This window comes from Phoxinus phoxinus (assembly GCF_949152265.1).
Source record: "Phoxinus phoxinus genome assembly, chromosome: 22".
Lineage (NCBI taxonomy): Eukaryota > Metazoa > Chordata > Actinopteri > Cypriniformes > Leuciscidae > Phoxinus > Phoxinus phoxinus.
Genome location: NC_136897.1, coordinates 5,561,405 through 5,578,572, shown reverse-complemented (window position 1 = coordinate 5,578,572; position 17,168 = coordinate 5,561,405). Strand labels below are relative to the sequence as shown.

At 36.3% G+C, this 17,168-nt stretch overlaps 1 protein-coding gene across 2 annotated transcripts in view; it reads left to right on the top strand.

Moving 5' to 3' along the window:
* The window catches only part of fhit (fragile histidine triad diadenosine triphosphatase), a 336,035-nt gene that overhangs the window by 258,889 nt on the left and 59,978 nt on the right, over positions 1-17,168 (top strand). For both annotated transcript variants that reach the window (XM_079597960.1, XM_079597961.1), the window contains exon 6: positions 11,077-11,145. In XM_079597960.1, the coding sequence (XP_079454086.1) occupies positions 11,077-11,145 (69 nt within the window). The remainder of the gene's footprint in view (positions 1-11,076; positions 11,146-17,168) is intronic.

Below are 17,168 nucleotides of genomic sequence, written 5' to 3'. Positions count from 1 at the left end.
GGTGTGGATTTCTTTTGAACTTTTGGTTGTGAGTCCTAGCAAATGTTTGTAGCCTTAATCGTAGCCTCAAAAAGGTCCATTGTCTGTTGTCAGTAGTCTAGTGATGTATGAAGCACATCTCACACAAGACTTTCAAATCTGTTGTTGATCAACGCCGCGTAATTGCATGACCAACTGAACCTGATGCGAAGTCTGTGTGGGAAGTATCTGGCCCTCACATGAAATTCCTGATTGTGTGGATTCCTATTGAAATGACCGTATTTCACTTGTACCTCCAAGTCTTTCAAAACCTGTATGACTTTCTTTCTTAATAGAATAAAAATAAAATAAAAAGATGTATTCAGTGTCTGAACTGATACTGTAGTTCTCACACAGTGAATGTGGCTTATTATGACTCTTGGATAATAATACCTATCTTTTGAGCGAACAATTTATAAAATTGGTAACGCTTTACAATAAGGTTCCATATAAACGAACAATTAAATTTTTTTTTTAATTGTTAGTTTACTTAAACGTTTATGCATTTAATATTTAAGCATTTATTATTCTTAGTTAATGTTATTTTAATTTACTGATATACATTACTAACAATGAACATTAGTAATGGACATTAACAAAGATGTTACTTGATGCATTAACTTGTTAACCATTGTTAACCTTATTGTAAAGTGTTACCATACCATCTATTCACTATTGCGTGAAGAAAAATAAACGTAATCTAAAATTGTTACTCAACCGACTGTATGCATTTAGATTCTTTACAATTAATTGTAGTTGGATTGTAAGTCATATCTTTTACTTACACGGCTTGAAGGTGTTTTTGGTGTTTCGGGTACAGCCTTAAACTGGGTTAAATCTTATTTTACTGACCATTGCCAGTTCATTTCTGTGGGTGGTCAGAGGTCTGAGATTGGTTCGTACTCACTGGTGTTCCTCAGGGCTCAGTATTAGGCCCTTTTCTCTTTAATATCTTTTTATCACCACTTGGGCATCTTTTGTGATCGCTCGGCCTCCACCTAACCCTTCACAATCTAACTTGTTGGCTATTCCTCAAACCAACTTAAGATCGATATGTGACAGATATTTTTCATTGTGTTCCTATCCATTGGAATTCTCTTCCTCCTGAACTTAGGGAAGCTCATACTTATGGTATTTTAAAAGCTCAAATTAAGACATTATTTTAGATTAGCATTTGCTTGTTGACTTTTGCTCTTTTATTTTATTGTTTGGGTTTTTATTGCCTTTTTCCTATGCATTGTTTATCTTAAATGCAGCACTTTGAGCTGCTTTTTTATGTCACTATATAACATAAAGTTTATTGTTATTATCATATTAATTAGGGTCTCCCGTCTTAGTCGATTTTTGCTGTGTATTCTGTAAGTAACTAATTATGAATAAGTTATTTCAGGGGGGACATTTTTTTTTTTACAGGAAAAGGAAACCGCAACAACCTGCTAATTACATTTCCTAGATCTCCTCACTCACCCACATTCATCTGTGTGGCAAATTGGCATGACTGAAGTCATTATATTGGTTTACTCAATGTCACATGACTCATCAGGACGGGTTTGTGTAAATAGAATTAGCTACACACTGAGACCCTTGAGACTCAGTAAACATTCCCTCGGAATTAACAGGTCCAAATGAGCATAGAGTTATCAGTGGTGACTATTAGAGTAAACTATATTGTATTTTATTTTATTGGTAACACTTTACAATAAGGTTCATTAGTTAACATTAGTTAACTACATTAGTTAGCATGAACTAATAATGAACTGCTCTTATACAGCATTTATGAATCTTTGTTAAGGTTAATTTCAACATTTACTAATACTTTATTAAAAATCTTGTTAACATTAGTTAATGCACTGTGAACTAACATGAACAAACAATGACCTGCTTTATTTTTATTAACATTAACAAAGATTAACACATACAGTAACAAATGTATTGCTTATTGTTAGTTCATGTTAGTTAATGCATTAACTAATGTTAACTAATGAATCTTATTGTAAAGTGCTGCCATTTTGATTTTATACATTTTAAAATAGATTGCAATGTTTTGCAATACAATTTTGAATTTCATTGGTTTGGAAAGGCTGTATAAAACCACAAAAAAAGTGAATAAAAGAGCAAAAACAGAAGAAGAAAAAAAGACGTTGGGCAGCACCATAAATATTCACTAGTGCTTAATGGATGGGTTTGGAAGCTGTTGGTCGTACTGTCTATTTGTTGGTGTTGTTAATGTTGCTTTTTCCCCTACGTCTCATCTCCCTCATGCTCATTAGCCCCACACAGCACGCTGGGAACATCAATCCTCCCCAGCAGAGAAAAACAGCATCGCTGTCATTCGATTAATGGCAATGCTCGAGTTCCAGCCCGCTGCCAAAGACCCGTTCTAAATCACCACTTCTGCCCACGACGGCATTACAGAATGGAATTCAGGTTCGTCCGTTTGACCGAGGTTTCCAGAGCTCTTGCTAGTTAAGATTACCTGTAACAGTCGATCTGGGATAAAGGCGGTTAATTCGAAGAAGATAGTCAGAATTTTAATTCAGCGCAGAGGCCAGCTGCCATCTTGCCTGACCAGTTTCTAAATCATGTATAAAATAAGCACCATGAATTATTGATTGCCCCAAAGTCTCGCGGTCAGGACAGTTTACTGAGGCTGATTTAATGTGCTTTGAAGAATGCCCCCAAACAGAGCTTGTGTAAAATGGCGAAAATGATTGCAAGTTGTCCCCGTGGAGACTCTTTTAATCTTTATTTTTATTTGCCAATTTAATAGTTCAAGCTGTTTTTCAGCCGGTATTGGCTCAAAATATGATGGTGTAGATTGTCAATACAGAAGTGGTAAAAAAGAAATGGATTTCAGATTTTCTTTTTTTAGATGGATGAACCCAACCCACGATGCTGTATCGTGAATAAGTCACGGCTGAAGGGCGTTGTTAGGCACGACGCGAAGCGGAGTAACCCCTTCAGCCGTGACTTATTCACGATACAGCACTAGCCTCGAGTACCTTATTGCTTTTATAAAACGGTTATCCCACAATGCAAATATTAAAGCCGAAAAATATTTATCTATGCAACTTTCATGAAGTAAAATCACTAAAAGCCTTCCTTCCGCTGGAAGAAAATAGTCCCTGACCGAAGTGTATACATTATTTCGTCAATAGATCTTTAATAGTCAATAGTCAATAGTCTTTATGAGGGAGTCAGTCAGTAGAGAAGACTTTTACATTGAAAGGACTCAAACTTGTGATCACTGCAGACAGACGCAACTGACAGATGACTATAGGCACGGGGAAACCCCTAAACTGTTAAAAAGACAAGATGTCGCAGCGGACATTCAAACTGATTTTTTTTATTATGAATATATATAGGACTGACCTGAAGGAAAATGCTATGTCTAGCTATTGTAAATGCAGGTACACTCGCTTTCTCGATCTCTTACAATACTCTACTCTTCAATGAATGTTGCTAAGAGCGGTTGCTAGGGGTGTTGTGTAGTGATACATAGAACCGTTGGGTGAAGCGGTCATAGTAATGACTAAAGGTAATGTAAATCATTCTCATTATATTTCTTTTGTAAAATATAAAAGTCTTTATTAATTGAATACATATTTGCAGAATAAAAGTACAATTTATTTATTATTATTATTATTATTTTAATCTTACTTATCTCAAACATTTGAATAGTAAATCACAGTTTCCAAAATTTTAAAGAACAAAAACGGTTTTGGATATTGATAATAAAAAGAAAAATGTTTCTTGAGCAGCACATCAGCATATGAGAATGATTACTGATTTATATGATTATTGGATTATGGGCAATATAGCATTCAGCGAGTTGTACAACAGTTATTCACTATAAATCATCATGCATTATGGGTATAAAACAGTGAACTAGAGGCTATAGCGAATATAATTGTTCTTTAAAATTCTATATAACAGACTATATTGGTAGTAGGAAGTCATTTCGGACACAGCTAAAGTCAGTCCTTATCAAAAGCACAGGGCATATCTGTGCTCGCACAAAAGCGACCGAAACCCACAGTATGGCACAAATGTTTTCAGTGTTCTTAAACCGACTAGTGCACTTTCCATGATTTATAAACTAATTTCAAACATGGAGTTACTCTAAATTAGAACCCTGCCTAGTTCTTTTATGAAAACAGATTATCGCTTGCATATAGCACATCTGCTGTGCTAAAGCATTGGGTCCATTTATCACTCACGTTATTGCAATCAGGTGCTCGGTGCCGGGAGTACAAGGAGGACAAAAAAAATGGATCTATGATTGAATAAAGGAGCAGCACTCTATAGAAAAGAATACATTTTACTAACCTCTCTGCCTGGAGCTATATGAAGACAGAAGACAGATCTAAGTATTCATATGGTGAAATTGGGTTTCCGCACACTCTATCTAGCAGAAAACTGTGGAGTGACTTTGGAATTCAGTCATTTGTCTTGCTTTGGATGGTTATTTATCTCGCCTGCACTGCCTGATGGTTTGGAGTTAAAAACTCCTGAGCATATTCATCATTACCAGCATAACCGAGTTGTGTTTGGACTCTTCTGAACAACGGCTTGCCATTTGTGACGGATTTAGAACTTGTTCAATCATCATTTGTAAGTGAGAACATCCATGTTCTGAGGGTTTCAGGTTTAGAAGCTTTATTAGCTCTTCTCTTAGTGTCCATTATTATGTTCCAAACCAACAGACCATTCCGAAACTATTTTTGACCAACCGTGCTGGTTATGTGCTGAGAGATGATACACGTTGTGTTTCTGTTATTATATCATTATCTTGTTGTTCTCCGTCCATGAGAAAACATGTCCACAAAATGTATCCCACTGTATGATTGTGGCTCAGTACACTCACCTAACCAGAGGTCTTGTTGTTATTGTATTTACATCGATCAAATAGCCACTCTCCCACAGCCTTAGCAAACGCAGACCTTTTAGCAAATGGTTTCTGAGACATACTGTATGCTGGCCAGCATGAAAAAAAGGGGAAAAATTACAAAAACTCGTGTAAGAACAGAATGTTGGCTGCTCTTAGTTTGCTCCTTGCATTCAGACTGTCCATGAGTTTAAACAACTTGGATCATATATATATATATATATATATGATTAGACTGATCAGATTATGTCAAGCTCATGTCAACTTATTCTACTAACTCTACCACTTGTTCTCGACTAATACTCTGAGAATAAGTTGGCATGCAGCTGCAACATTACTAAACAGAATGTCTATAGGGGACCATCAAAGTGTTACCAAACGTTTCCACAAAAGTATTAATAATGATAACTGTTTTCAACATTGACAAATATGAGAAATGTTTCTTGAGCACAAAGTCAGCATATTAGGATAAAGACTGAAGTAATGGCTGCTGAAAAATTAGCGTTGCAATGACAGGAATATATTACATTTTAATATTGAGATAGAAAACCGTTATATTATTACAATTTATAATTTCACAATATTACACAATATACTTTTTACTGTATTTTCAATCAAATAAATGCAATGTTGTTGAAAGTATAAATATAGCAAGTATATATATATATATATATATATATATATATATATATATATATATATATATATATATATATATATCATAGCAAGATAATTACATGGTAACAAACTTTTTCTTACTTTTTTTTTACTCACTCACTCACTCACTCACTCACTCACTCACTCACTCACTCACTCACTCACTCACTCACTCACTCACTCACTCACTCACACACTCACTCACTCACACACTCACTCACTCACTCACTCACTCACTCACTCACTCACTCACTCACTCACTCACTCACTCACTCACTCACCCATTTTTTGAGATGAGGTATATTAGAAGGCATCACAATTTTCAGGACCTATCATTTTGAGATGATATTTTTGTCAAAAGTAAATAAAAAATAAAAAATGCTTTCCAGCAAGCATTTTACGTTTTGAGCCCATGCAATGCCAGTGGATGACTCAGGGAAAGATGTCTGTTCCTCTAATAGGTAGTTTGGGCTGAGAGCCTCTATTGCTTTTGACCCCCTATGTCTTAATTGGAGGCCAGCTGTTGGTGACAAAATGCATTTGTCTACATGTCTGACTGAATTTAACCTAAACAATATAAATAGCAGTGCGGCCATTTTGCACATTTGTTCATCGTCAAAAGCTAATTAAAAGACATCTGTTTTAATTAGAAGAGCAGGCACTTTACAAACCTTTTACTCCAGTAGAAGTTGGTTGCCGCTTTAGAAGCTTTTTTTTCTCTCTCTCATTGTGGAAATCAAGTTTAAAGAAAGGTATTCTAAGTATATAAGGTTGGTTGAAATCTAAATAACAGTTGTTTAAGTTGTGAGATGATACACACTCTAGAAACTGATACAGTGTGAAAAACCTGATGATTAAAAATATATGTTTTAGTACCAGTTTGAGTTTATTTGCTCAGCTTTCAACCATCATAATATTACTCTTTACCCTGGACTTCTTATGAATGAAGAATGGTTTTATTTCTCAGCCATGCAGAAGCAATACAATTTGAGACTGTGCTATTGTGAACATGAACAGCTAAAGTGTGTTTGTTAGGCATTTTCACAGTAGGCTATATATTGGCATGTACAGCAAACAAAAACAGAATGTGTTCTCTATGAGTGCTGTGGAGGGATATAGCTAAGTTAGCTGTTACTATATTATGTATTTTAATACAGATGGATTGCTATATTGACCAATCAGCATCTGAAACTATGCATTTTATAATATAGAATTGTATGGAATTTACAGTCCTGCAGCATTTAAAGGAACACTCTACTTATTTAGGAAAACTCAATTAAACAGTTGAGTTTTACCATTTTCGAATCCATTCAGCCGATCTCCGGGTCTGGCGTTAGCACTTTTAGCGTAGCTTAGCAAAGATCATTTAATCTGATTAGACCGTTAACATCCCTACAAAAAAAAATGACCAAAGTGTTTCAATATTTTTCCTATTTAAAACTCTTCTGTAGTTACATCATGTACTAAGACCGATAGAAAAGGAAAAGTTGCGATTTTCTAGGCCACTATGACTAGGAACTATACTCTCATTCCTGCGTAATAATCAAGGAATGTGCTGCCAAGTAAAAAAAAAAAAAAATATATATATATATATATATATATATATATATATATATATATATATATATATATATATATATATATATATATATATATATATATACTTTTTTTTATTTTTTTTAAGAATACCTTGTTTGTGCTGTTTTATATATTGCAAGTGAATTGGAACCCCACCCCCACCCCCCAAAAAGTGCTTTATTACCTATTCCCTTCATTGACGTCATACGATAGCTTTGTGTGGCGAACAGACTGAAACATGAGTTGATTCAAGAGCTGCAGCAGAGGGGAAGAGTTTCATCGAATCTGTTAAATGTATTTCACATATGCTGCTTAGTATACAACACATGCATTAGAATTCTTATAGTAGTTCCTCATTCATTTTCAGTATAGTGGCCTAGGCAGAATCTTAAAAAACAAACTGTTTTGTGATCCACCAAAAAAGTCAAATGCATTTTAGAATGACGTGCCGGTAAGTAAATGATGACAGATTGTAAATTGTTTGTCCTTTAATATGTCTGTTACTTTTATATGAATGCTTAACACTTGATAAACCTAGTCTAATAAAACCATACAAGGTAATCCACATTCTTTATCATGTATTATGAGTAACAATGAATGTCAGACTCTGACCCCAAACTCCCGTGCGTATTTCTCTGCACCTTGTCACGTTGCTCTTAAAATCACCCGTTTTATCCTTCCAATTTTCTGCACTATTCAGTTGGCGGCCCTTTGCCACTCGCTCTGGTCTACTGAGCTTTCCTTCTCCATGCTAAGCGGCCTCTAAAAAGTCTTCTTGATGAAATGGCTTTGTGTGTGCGCTGTGTTTCTTCATACTTTCCTCAAGGTAGATGAGTTTAATAATGCAGACATTATGCAAATGCACTCATTAAATAGAAAATGCATTGCAACAAAGCAGATGCCTCCAAACATGTTATCTTGTTTGTAACATTTATAAATACTTATTCGCCAAGCCTGAGCTGTTTATCACAACAGACTAATGAAAAATGAATTCAAAAGCACTGTAATTAGGTTATTACACCCTGGTAGAGTTCAGCACGGTGTGAAAAGCTCCAAAAAGTTGACGGTTTGGACGGCAGATGATAATATTGTTTGTTTATCTTTGGTTTTGATTTATGTCGGGCTAAATATAGGTTCTTGCTGATTAGACAAAACAATCAGAATAGGCTTTGTCGTAAAATCATGTTCGTTTAAACTTTACATTAATTTTTTCAAGGAGACACCAATCACATCGTTACCTCATCTACTCTGTACCTGCTCTTTTACTTTTCCAGGTTTTTATGTATGCTGTCCACATTATACTGTCATGTCGCTTGTCTTCATGCAGAAAGCTCTGATACATTAATAGCGAATGATCACACATTACAAAACTACTGGGGGAGGATGGTGACAGGCCTCCATTTTACCGTCTTGATGTGTGACTTTGATTTTTTTTATACATTTAAATATCTTTTACAGAGAATTTCAAAGAACAGTGACAGTTTTACATCTCTTTCTATCTCTTTTTTCCCCCACCTTTTGTTAAGTTTTCAACTAGAAATGCGAAAAGAAACTTGAACTGTTGCATTTTTGCTCATCTAATGTAACATTTAAAAACATATGGATAATTTATATTCATATTATTCACTAGGGTGAAAGAGGTCAAACGAAAATATCTCTGTATTATTCAATTATTTGCAAAAGTGCATGTAGGTAGGGACACATTCTTGTAATGAACATGTGGTTTAACTAAAATTCTTACATCTTCAATACACGCGAGTATACACATCTTCTTAATCCTTTTATTATTATTATTAGTAGTAGTTAATTAATATCACATTTTTGGAGAGTTTCACCAAATCCTTAAAAGGGGTGGTAAAATGCCCTTTTCACAAGATGTAAAAGAAGTCTTTGATGTCCCCAGAGTGTGTATGTGAAGTTTAAGCTCAAAATACCCCACAGATATTTTTATATAGCATGTTAAAATTGTCAAAATTTATTTTTGGCTCATGTGGATGAAAGACAACAACTCCCAGAATGCACTTGCTTCGCTGCCCTACGAGGCCACTCCCAAGCCACGCCTACCGGTTACAGAGGGCAGTATCGGAAGAATTGATACAAATGGCTACTAGTTGACTCGAAACTGAAAAGACGCCGTTTTATCGTAAATCTCCGTGACGAGTTTGTCCGCCCCAGCTCGAGTCTGCCTGTGCTCTTCCTCCTGATCGTCGGGCGGATCTCGCTCCTCTGCTGCAGCGGCTGCTCCAGTCGCCTCTTGTTCCTCCATCGTCCGCGGCTGTTCCTCGTTGTGTTGCGGCTCATGCGGGTGGCCACGAGCATTTGAATTCGCGCGCTGGAGCAGCTGCTGCAGCGGAGGAGCGAGATCTGCTTGGCGGTCGGGACTCGGGAGGAAGAGCCCGGGCAGTCCCGGACGGATATGTCCGGGACAAAGAGGACGTATGGTCACACCTACTACTCAGCTTTCTCCACAGAGCAAGAGCCTGTTAGCTTAGCTTAAAAAAAAAAGATGGCTGACACTATTTGTACATTCTGTGAGTGAGATCCCACCCACTATGGGCGGGATGAAAATGGGCGGAACTAGCTCCTTCTACTGGCTGTAGTTTTTAGCCTCTGGCCAGGAAAGCCTCCGATGACGCAAAATGACGTTTTTTGCGTCATCTGAGGATTTTTTAAAAACAAAACAAATACATATATCTCTCGTCTCAGGGGGACATGAGGCAGGGAAGCACGGTCATTCGAAAATACTACCGGGTTTCTTCTGATACACAGCTTAATGCTAATCGGTGAAGTAGCCTATCCCTTTAACTTTCTTCTAGTCATTGATTAGCATATTCTGTCATGATAATCTATAAATCATAGATTATGTAAATTCTAGGGTTGGTGAAGTCACTAACCCGGGAGGAATGTTGTGTAATGACAGATGTAGTTGATCGAGTCCATGAACACCCCCAACGCTTCACAGTCCTGTAGCTCGTCCTGAGTCGACAGTTTTGATTTATATGCTGTTTAATGTTGTTGATCGTGTTTTTTTACATATGCAAATGCTTACATATGCCATCGCTAGTTTCTGCTGCTTCTTCTTCACATGTATTTTGATCAGGAGAGTCAGTACTCTTTCAGAACATGTGTCATAGCGCCCCCTACCGTATAACAGTGAAAACACAGAAAGCCGGAAAATTCCGTCAACGGGGAAGCGTTTTTTCACAAATGATGGAATTTTTTATCATTGGCAGGGCAAGAGTTAATAGAGTTGTTGACCTTGACATACAAGGTCTGCAGGCAGGGGTCCTTTCCTTTCTATAATGTAGTTTCTTCCTATGATATAATCACTTGACTTTGTTGGTAAACCACATAACTTTGTTAAATAAATAAATGATTAAAAAAAAGTGTAATGTCATTGCCCTTGATAATGCATCTAGCCCTCCAAACCAAAATTATGCAATAATGAATAATAATGTGCAAAAAAAATATGGGGTTGAAAAGACTGCAAATGTGTTGGGTTGGCACTGTATACACAATAGCTAATGTTTTGTTCATTAAAACAGAGCGTGTCCTACTGGGACTCAAATTGCTAATGTGCACCCAAGGAAAGCACAATTCTGCAAACTAACTGTGCAGATGGCCAAGTTTGTGACAGCATATTGCAGAAGGGAATTCACTGAGGACATCTGACAAAGTCAATTTAAGTTTTAAAATCCTAAAAGAAGTAGTCTTAGAGGTTTACGGATGCACGCTTGGTGGAATTTACAGTAACTCTTGCATGATTTAAGAGAAGTTAACAGTGAAAAGCTGCCAGAAGACTGTGTTGTAATGAAGGAAGTGATATGGAGGGTGGTTGAGTGTACCTGTCCTTACTTTCTCTGACAGTGACCTCAGCTTTGCTGAATGAATGAGTTTTTCTATTAACCACCACTCGTTTCTTCTTGTAATTACAGCATGTCCATGTCCACGTGCTTCCGAGAAAGGCTGGAGACTTCGAGAAGAATGACAGCATCTATGATGAGGTGAGGTTTAACTGTCTTACATGTTCCAGTTCATGTATTACATATTGTCACATACGTTCTGGCAGTACATGGAACTACGTACTGTCATCATGCAAGTACAATTTACATCTAATTTAGTTCTTAAAGGGATAGCTCACCACAAAATGAAAATGATGTAATTCCAAACCTGTAAGCATTTCTTTCTTTCTTTTAACACAAAGTAAGTTATTTTGATGAATATTTAACATGTTTAACAATTAAAGTCAGTAGGTTTCCATCCAAAGTTGTGAATTCGACTTGGATGCAAAAGTGGAGTATCGCATAAAACATTTGTGAATGAAGCGCAGTTTCAATCGCCATGATCAAAGAGAGCAAAATCGTCACTTTCTGGGAAACTGCCGCAAAATATCTGTAAATGAACAATTTTGCCACTGTGCTTCCTTTTCCTACGTGACTGATGACTGGTGTTTGGGAACACAATCGTGCAAGACAGCTTTTGGGAGGAAATTATACCACGTCATTTTGATTACAGACTTTGGCTCAGGCATTTCAGAATGACCAAGTCAACATTTAATGCTGTGCATTTCAAAAGTCCAGTTGTCCAATCAGAATCTCTGTTAGGACAAAGTCACATGAGTTTTTTGTTGCACACTGTGAGGGATTTTTTTCGGTAAATGCGTTTCCATCATAGTTTGTGCAAGTCTTGTTATCAGATAACTTCTTTTTTTTATCCGCCTCATTTAAAAAATAATAATTATGCGCATCTTGACCTTTCCATCCATCGTTTTTTAAGCAACATCCCAAAATTTGCATACAAATAGGTGAATGGAAACAGCTAATAAAGTCCAAAAAAACATTGGAGCTAAATTAGGCTATATAAATATGTATCTGTATTTTTAAAAGTATATTACAGTCATATATATAATGCAATCAATTTGAATCCTTCCGAGTGTTTTATTTCCTGTATATTTTATATTGAAGTATGTTCTTACTAATGCTAGCCTGGATATCAGCAGGTTCACATGAATATTCCACTCAACCCATTTATAAGCCTTGTTTTTTTTTGAATTCCCAAAAGCACTTGGAGAGAAATGAAGGGCTTCATCAACAGTGGTCGACCGGTGCATGATAAATTAGCTTGTTTTTAATTTGCATGTGGTCATGAGGGTTATTTTAGAGTTTTGCTGTTTATATTTTCGGTGTCCAGCACGGCAAATGAGAGAGCTGTTTTTGCCTTCCCATAAATAATGACTGAGGGCTGTCCCCCCTTACCTTATACTGTTAAATGTTTTATAAGTTAAACTAGGCGCATTTACTCTCTCATAAAGCCAATTTAAGAGGCGACAGGGCTTTAGCGTCCCACTGCTACTGAAGATTACTGAAGAAATGTTTTTCAAGTAGGTACTTGCCATGTGCTTTATGCTGTAGTAATTGTACCTGGCAGGAGAGTGGGAGTAGTGTCACATATCAAGCCAAAGGTTTTTTGTGGAAATTTCATTTTGCACTGGTTTGTGAAAAAAAGGTAAATACATGTGCTAATCATCTAGTGCACGACACTTATCTGGCTATTTATGGAGGAATCCAGTCAATAACATGTCCTGGCCATATCACAAAATCTAAATTGCTAATTAGATTATTAATAATAATGGGAATTACAAAAAAGAAACCAAAAAGTAAAACATCTGGACATTTCATATAAGAGGGATTTTTTTGCAGCTTTCATTATTTGTATGCTAAATATGAATGAATTAATTAATTAATTTGTGCATTCATTCGTGCGTTCATTCATTCATTCATTCGTTCATTCATTCATTCATTCGTTCATTCGTTCATTCGTTCATTCGTTCATTCGTTCATTCGTTCATTCGTTCATTCATTCATTCATTCATTCTAGTTTAGTTGAAATGGAAGTTCTGCTAGTCTTGCACTATTAGGTCATACAGTATATCAGAGTGAAACGGCTTCTCGAAGAAGAACAAATATAGGCCAGGACTTGATTTTGTCCATTGGGAATTGATTGGATGGTTGTGGTTTGCTATTGGTCGATCTCATTTGACTGGCAGGTTGTCCCGCCCTCATGCCAGTAAACACGTCATTAGAGAAGAGAAGAGATGTCGTTGCCAGACGGAGGGGAAGTTATTTTCACTAAAGATTATGAGGGCACATGACCCCCCCCCCCCCCCCCCCCTTTTTTATGAGGATGTGCATTGATAAAAAGTAAATATGGACTAAATAATGCAATATATAACAAAAAATGTGAAGAAGAAAAAAGTTATGATGTAGATGTAATGTCGTCTTCTGCTATTTTCAACCAATATGCTGAAAAAAGTAGTCAATTTAGTTAACATGAATAATGATAACTCCTAGGAAAAAAGTTATCTGCTAAACTGCTTTTAAGCTTACTTTTATTACCATGTGCAATATAAATTCATATAAATGTCTCCATTCATTCATTCATTCATTCAAAAAATAAAACAATCAAAATAGTACAAATTAAATTAAACAAACTGAACAGGAAAACACAAAACCCTCATATTCGCAAATGGGATTTACCCCAATTGAACATTTGTTTATTTAGGGCATCAGTGTTCCTTCACTGAGTTTACTGTACTATACATATTAATCATACAGTAGACAATAAAGTAGGACCAACATGACTAAATTTTGTCTACAAATGGCAACAGCTTCTGCATAAATATAAAGAGCATTAATCCTCATAATGGCTCATACTGCTGTATGTAATGATCTCTTAAAAATGAATTGCTTGTCTTGCAGCATTCCTCATTTTTATAAGTTGCTTTAGGTTAACGTGTCTGCATAAGAAATCAGGGATTCGCCTTATTTTATGGTCCCTTTAACACGTTCTGTTGACTATAAGCTATGTTGCACCCACATGTCCACTCACTCTCATTAGAGTATTAATAGAGTATTAGTCGACTGGTAGGGTTAGGGTTAGAATAAGTTGACATGCAAAGTTACTTATAGGAGAAGCATCACAATAAAGAGTTAGCAGATATTAGGCAGACAGTAATACTCTAATGAGAGCTAGATGACATGTGGCAAAGTTACTTATAGCCAAATTACCAAATCATACTAAAAGTGCCACTAACCATATTGGCAACACACGCTCATTGGAAACAACATTTTTTCAGAGACTTGAAGAAACCTTACTGCAAAGCTACCTGAAAAAAATGTGCAAGTGTTCCTGGACAAAGGGTGGTCACATCAAATATTGATTTGATTTGTGACCCTGGACCACAAAACCAGTCACAAGCCAACAATGCATTGTATGGGTCAAAATTATCGATTTTTCTTTTATGCCAAAAATCATTCAATGTTCAATGAAGATATTTTGTAAATGTCCTACCGTAAATATATGTAAAAACAATATTTTTGTGAGTGGATGCAGCACAATCGCGAACATAAATGGGCAACTTTAAAGATTTTCTTAATGTTTAGAGTTTTTTGCACCCTCAGATTCCAGATTTTCAAATAGTTGTATCTCGGTCGAATATTGTCCTATCCCAATAAACCATACATCAATGGAAACCTTATTTATTCAACTCTCAGATGATATATAAATCTAAATTTTAAAAAAAAATACCCTTGTGACTGGTTTTGTGGTCCAACTTAGGTCACATTTAGTTAATATAAGTTAATTGACAATTAAAATCTATTTATGCCATTATTTTTTAAAGCATCCTCACTTTACAGAATTTTAGCACAAGTGCCTTAAACTTTACACATTACTGGAAATGCCTGTTGTGCTGGAAATTACTGTTGTGCTGTTGCCTTTGGCTTGGTCAGTTGGGGATATTCAATTTAATTACTCAATGAATAATACTATTGATTAGCATTACCAAAAATTGACGTTTTATTATTATTTTAATTAATACTGTGAAGCTGCTTTGATACAATCTGTATTGTGAAAAGCGCTATACAAATATTCTTGACTTGACTTGACTTGACTACTGTAGCTTTGGAGGTAGGTGTATGTCGATTCACTGATCATATTTATTTTTCGAGCACATTTTACCAATTCCAAACCTTAAGTCTTCATAACTACTATTTGTTTTGTTTGTTTTGTATGTTATCATTTAATCAAGTGATATATAATTGTAAACGAGGGCTGGAAGTGAATAATGCCTCATTTTCAAATGTGCATATTTATTAAGGAATTTTCTTAAAGGTAAAAATCACCAAGAAAGAGATTTAACTCACTCTGAAATGCCAAAATTATCAAATGCCCTTGAGAAAGATGCAATTCTAATGCAATACTAGAAAGTGAACCATTTAACCAGTGCCACCATTTAACTGCAACTTACTTGGAGTCTCCAGAAGCACTAGTTATCAGGAGACTTTGCTAAGGTAAAGAATCCTGAAACATGACCCCCACTTAATAAGAATCATAAGCTGAAGTGTTGTTAAATAGAAGATTTTTTTAAAGGCTTTATAGACCGATAGTTTGAGAGTGACTCTTGAGGCTCCAGCACCACTTCCTCTTGTACCACTGTTTGAAAAAAATATTTCTGAAGATATGACAGTGAGTTTTGGGAGTTCATTTCAAGTCCATCTGCTACCCTGAAAGGTCTGTCTTGCTCATTGTTAGTAGCAGCTCACACCATGACTCCCTGTCTGACTTGAACTGGTGCTGGGATGTGGCCAGAGCAATAAACTGCAATGTCCGTAATGTAAGACGCCTAAGACGCGCTACAGGGAGACAAAAGGACAGCTGATCCATGTGTGTAACCATGTGTCCCCCCAGATACAGTATGTTCGAGAACTTGCAAATGCCTTGGGGGGAAAAGTGGAGTACATTGTTTTATTCACTAATAAGAAATGACTTGGAATCATTCATTTGTGAATCAGACTAAAGTTGTTTTGGCTGCAGACTACAAGAACAACTCAATAGAAACACATTTCTTGCTAATATTCTGTGGAACAAATACAATCCAGACTGCACAGGACTATCTGTTTATCCAAACAATGGAAGACATGGAGATATTCACAAAAAGAGCAATTATTTTTGAAATTTGGTAGAAATTGCACACTTCAGCTTTAACATCCATACTTTGAAGACACTATTCATGTGCCAGTTGATGAAGATTTTAGTTCAGCCCTTTTATCTTTGAAGTCCTTTTATCTTCCCTCTCCTTCAATTCTGAACAGGCCTCATCCCAAGCACAGGGCCCAGAACTTCAGGCATCACAGTTAGGGTGTTTATCCAGCACGGTTAACAATGGGACTCCAGCGTGGGCTTTTATTTGTCACTTTATTGAGACAATGTGACACGCTACAGTAGACTCCCGCAGCGTGGTCATAAAGAGCCTGACAGCTCCTGTGTGAAAGATTCAGTCTTCAGCACAGCTTTTGTGCTCCTGCTCTGTCTGATGTACCTGATGGCATTTCCACTTTCCTTTGCAGTGTCACCTTGCCAAAGAAAAGACTAGCGCTGCTTATCATACTTGTGTTGTGGCGATTTTTCTTCCCCTCTATTCTTCCCTTTCTCGCTTTGATTTCTTTATCGTCGCCTTTATATTTTTCTTTTTTAATTTTCTTGTCAGTCAATCGAATGGTGGTAGAAGTTAGTTTATTCTCCTTTATTTACCCCAAACTAAAAGTTCTCTCAATATTTGCTCTCACTCAAATTGTTCCTAACCTGTATGGCTTTCTTTCTTTGACATTTTGAAGAGTTGTGCTGATCGCTCTTTTTCACGCAATTTCAATGAATGAGGACCGAAGTTTTAAAGTTTCCAAAAAGACACAAAACAACATTAAACTTTCATAAAAGTAAGTGTGACTCATGCTCTATTTAAAGTCTTCTGAAGTCACCAACTATCTCTGCATGTGTGAGAAACAATTTAGGGCCAGATTTACTAAACAGGGCAAATTAGCGCGAGAGCGCAATTCCAAAATGGCGCAGATGTGAGTGTAAAGTTCTGTGCTTGATCTACTGACGACACGCAGATTAAAGAACACAGACGCGGTCGGATCATTTACATAATGACCAACACTATCTACCAAGAGCAGCGCAAATTAGCATC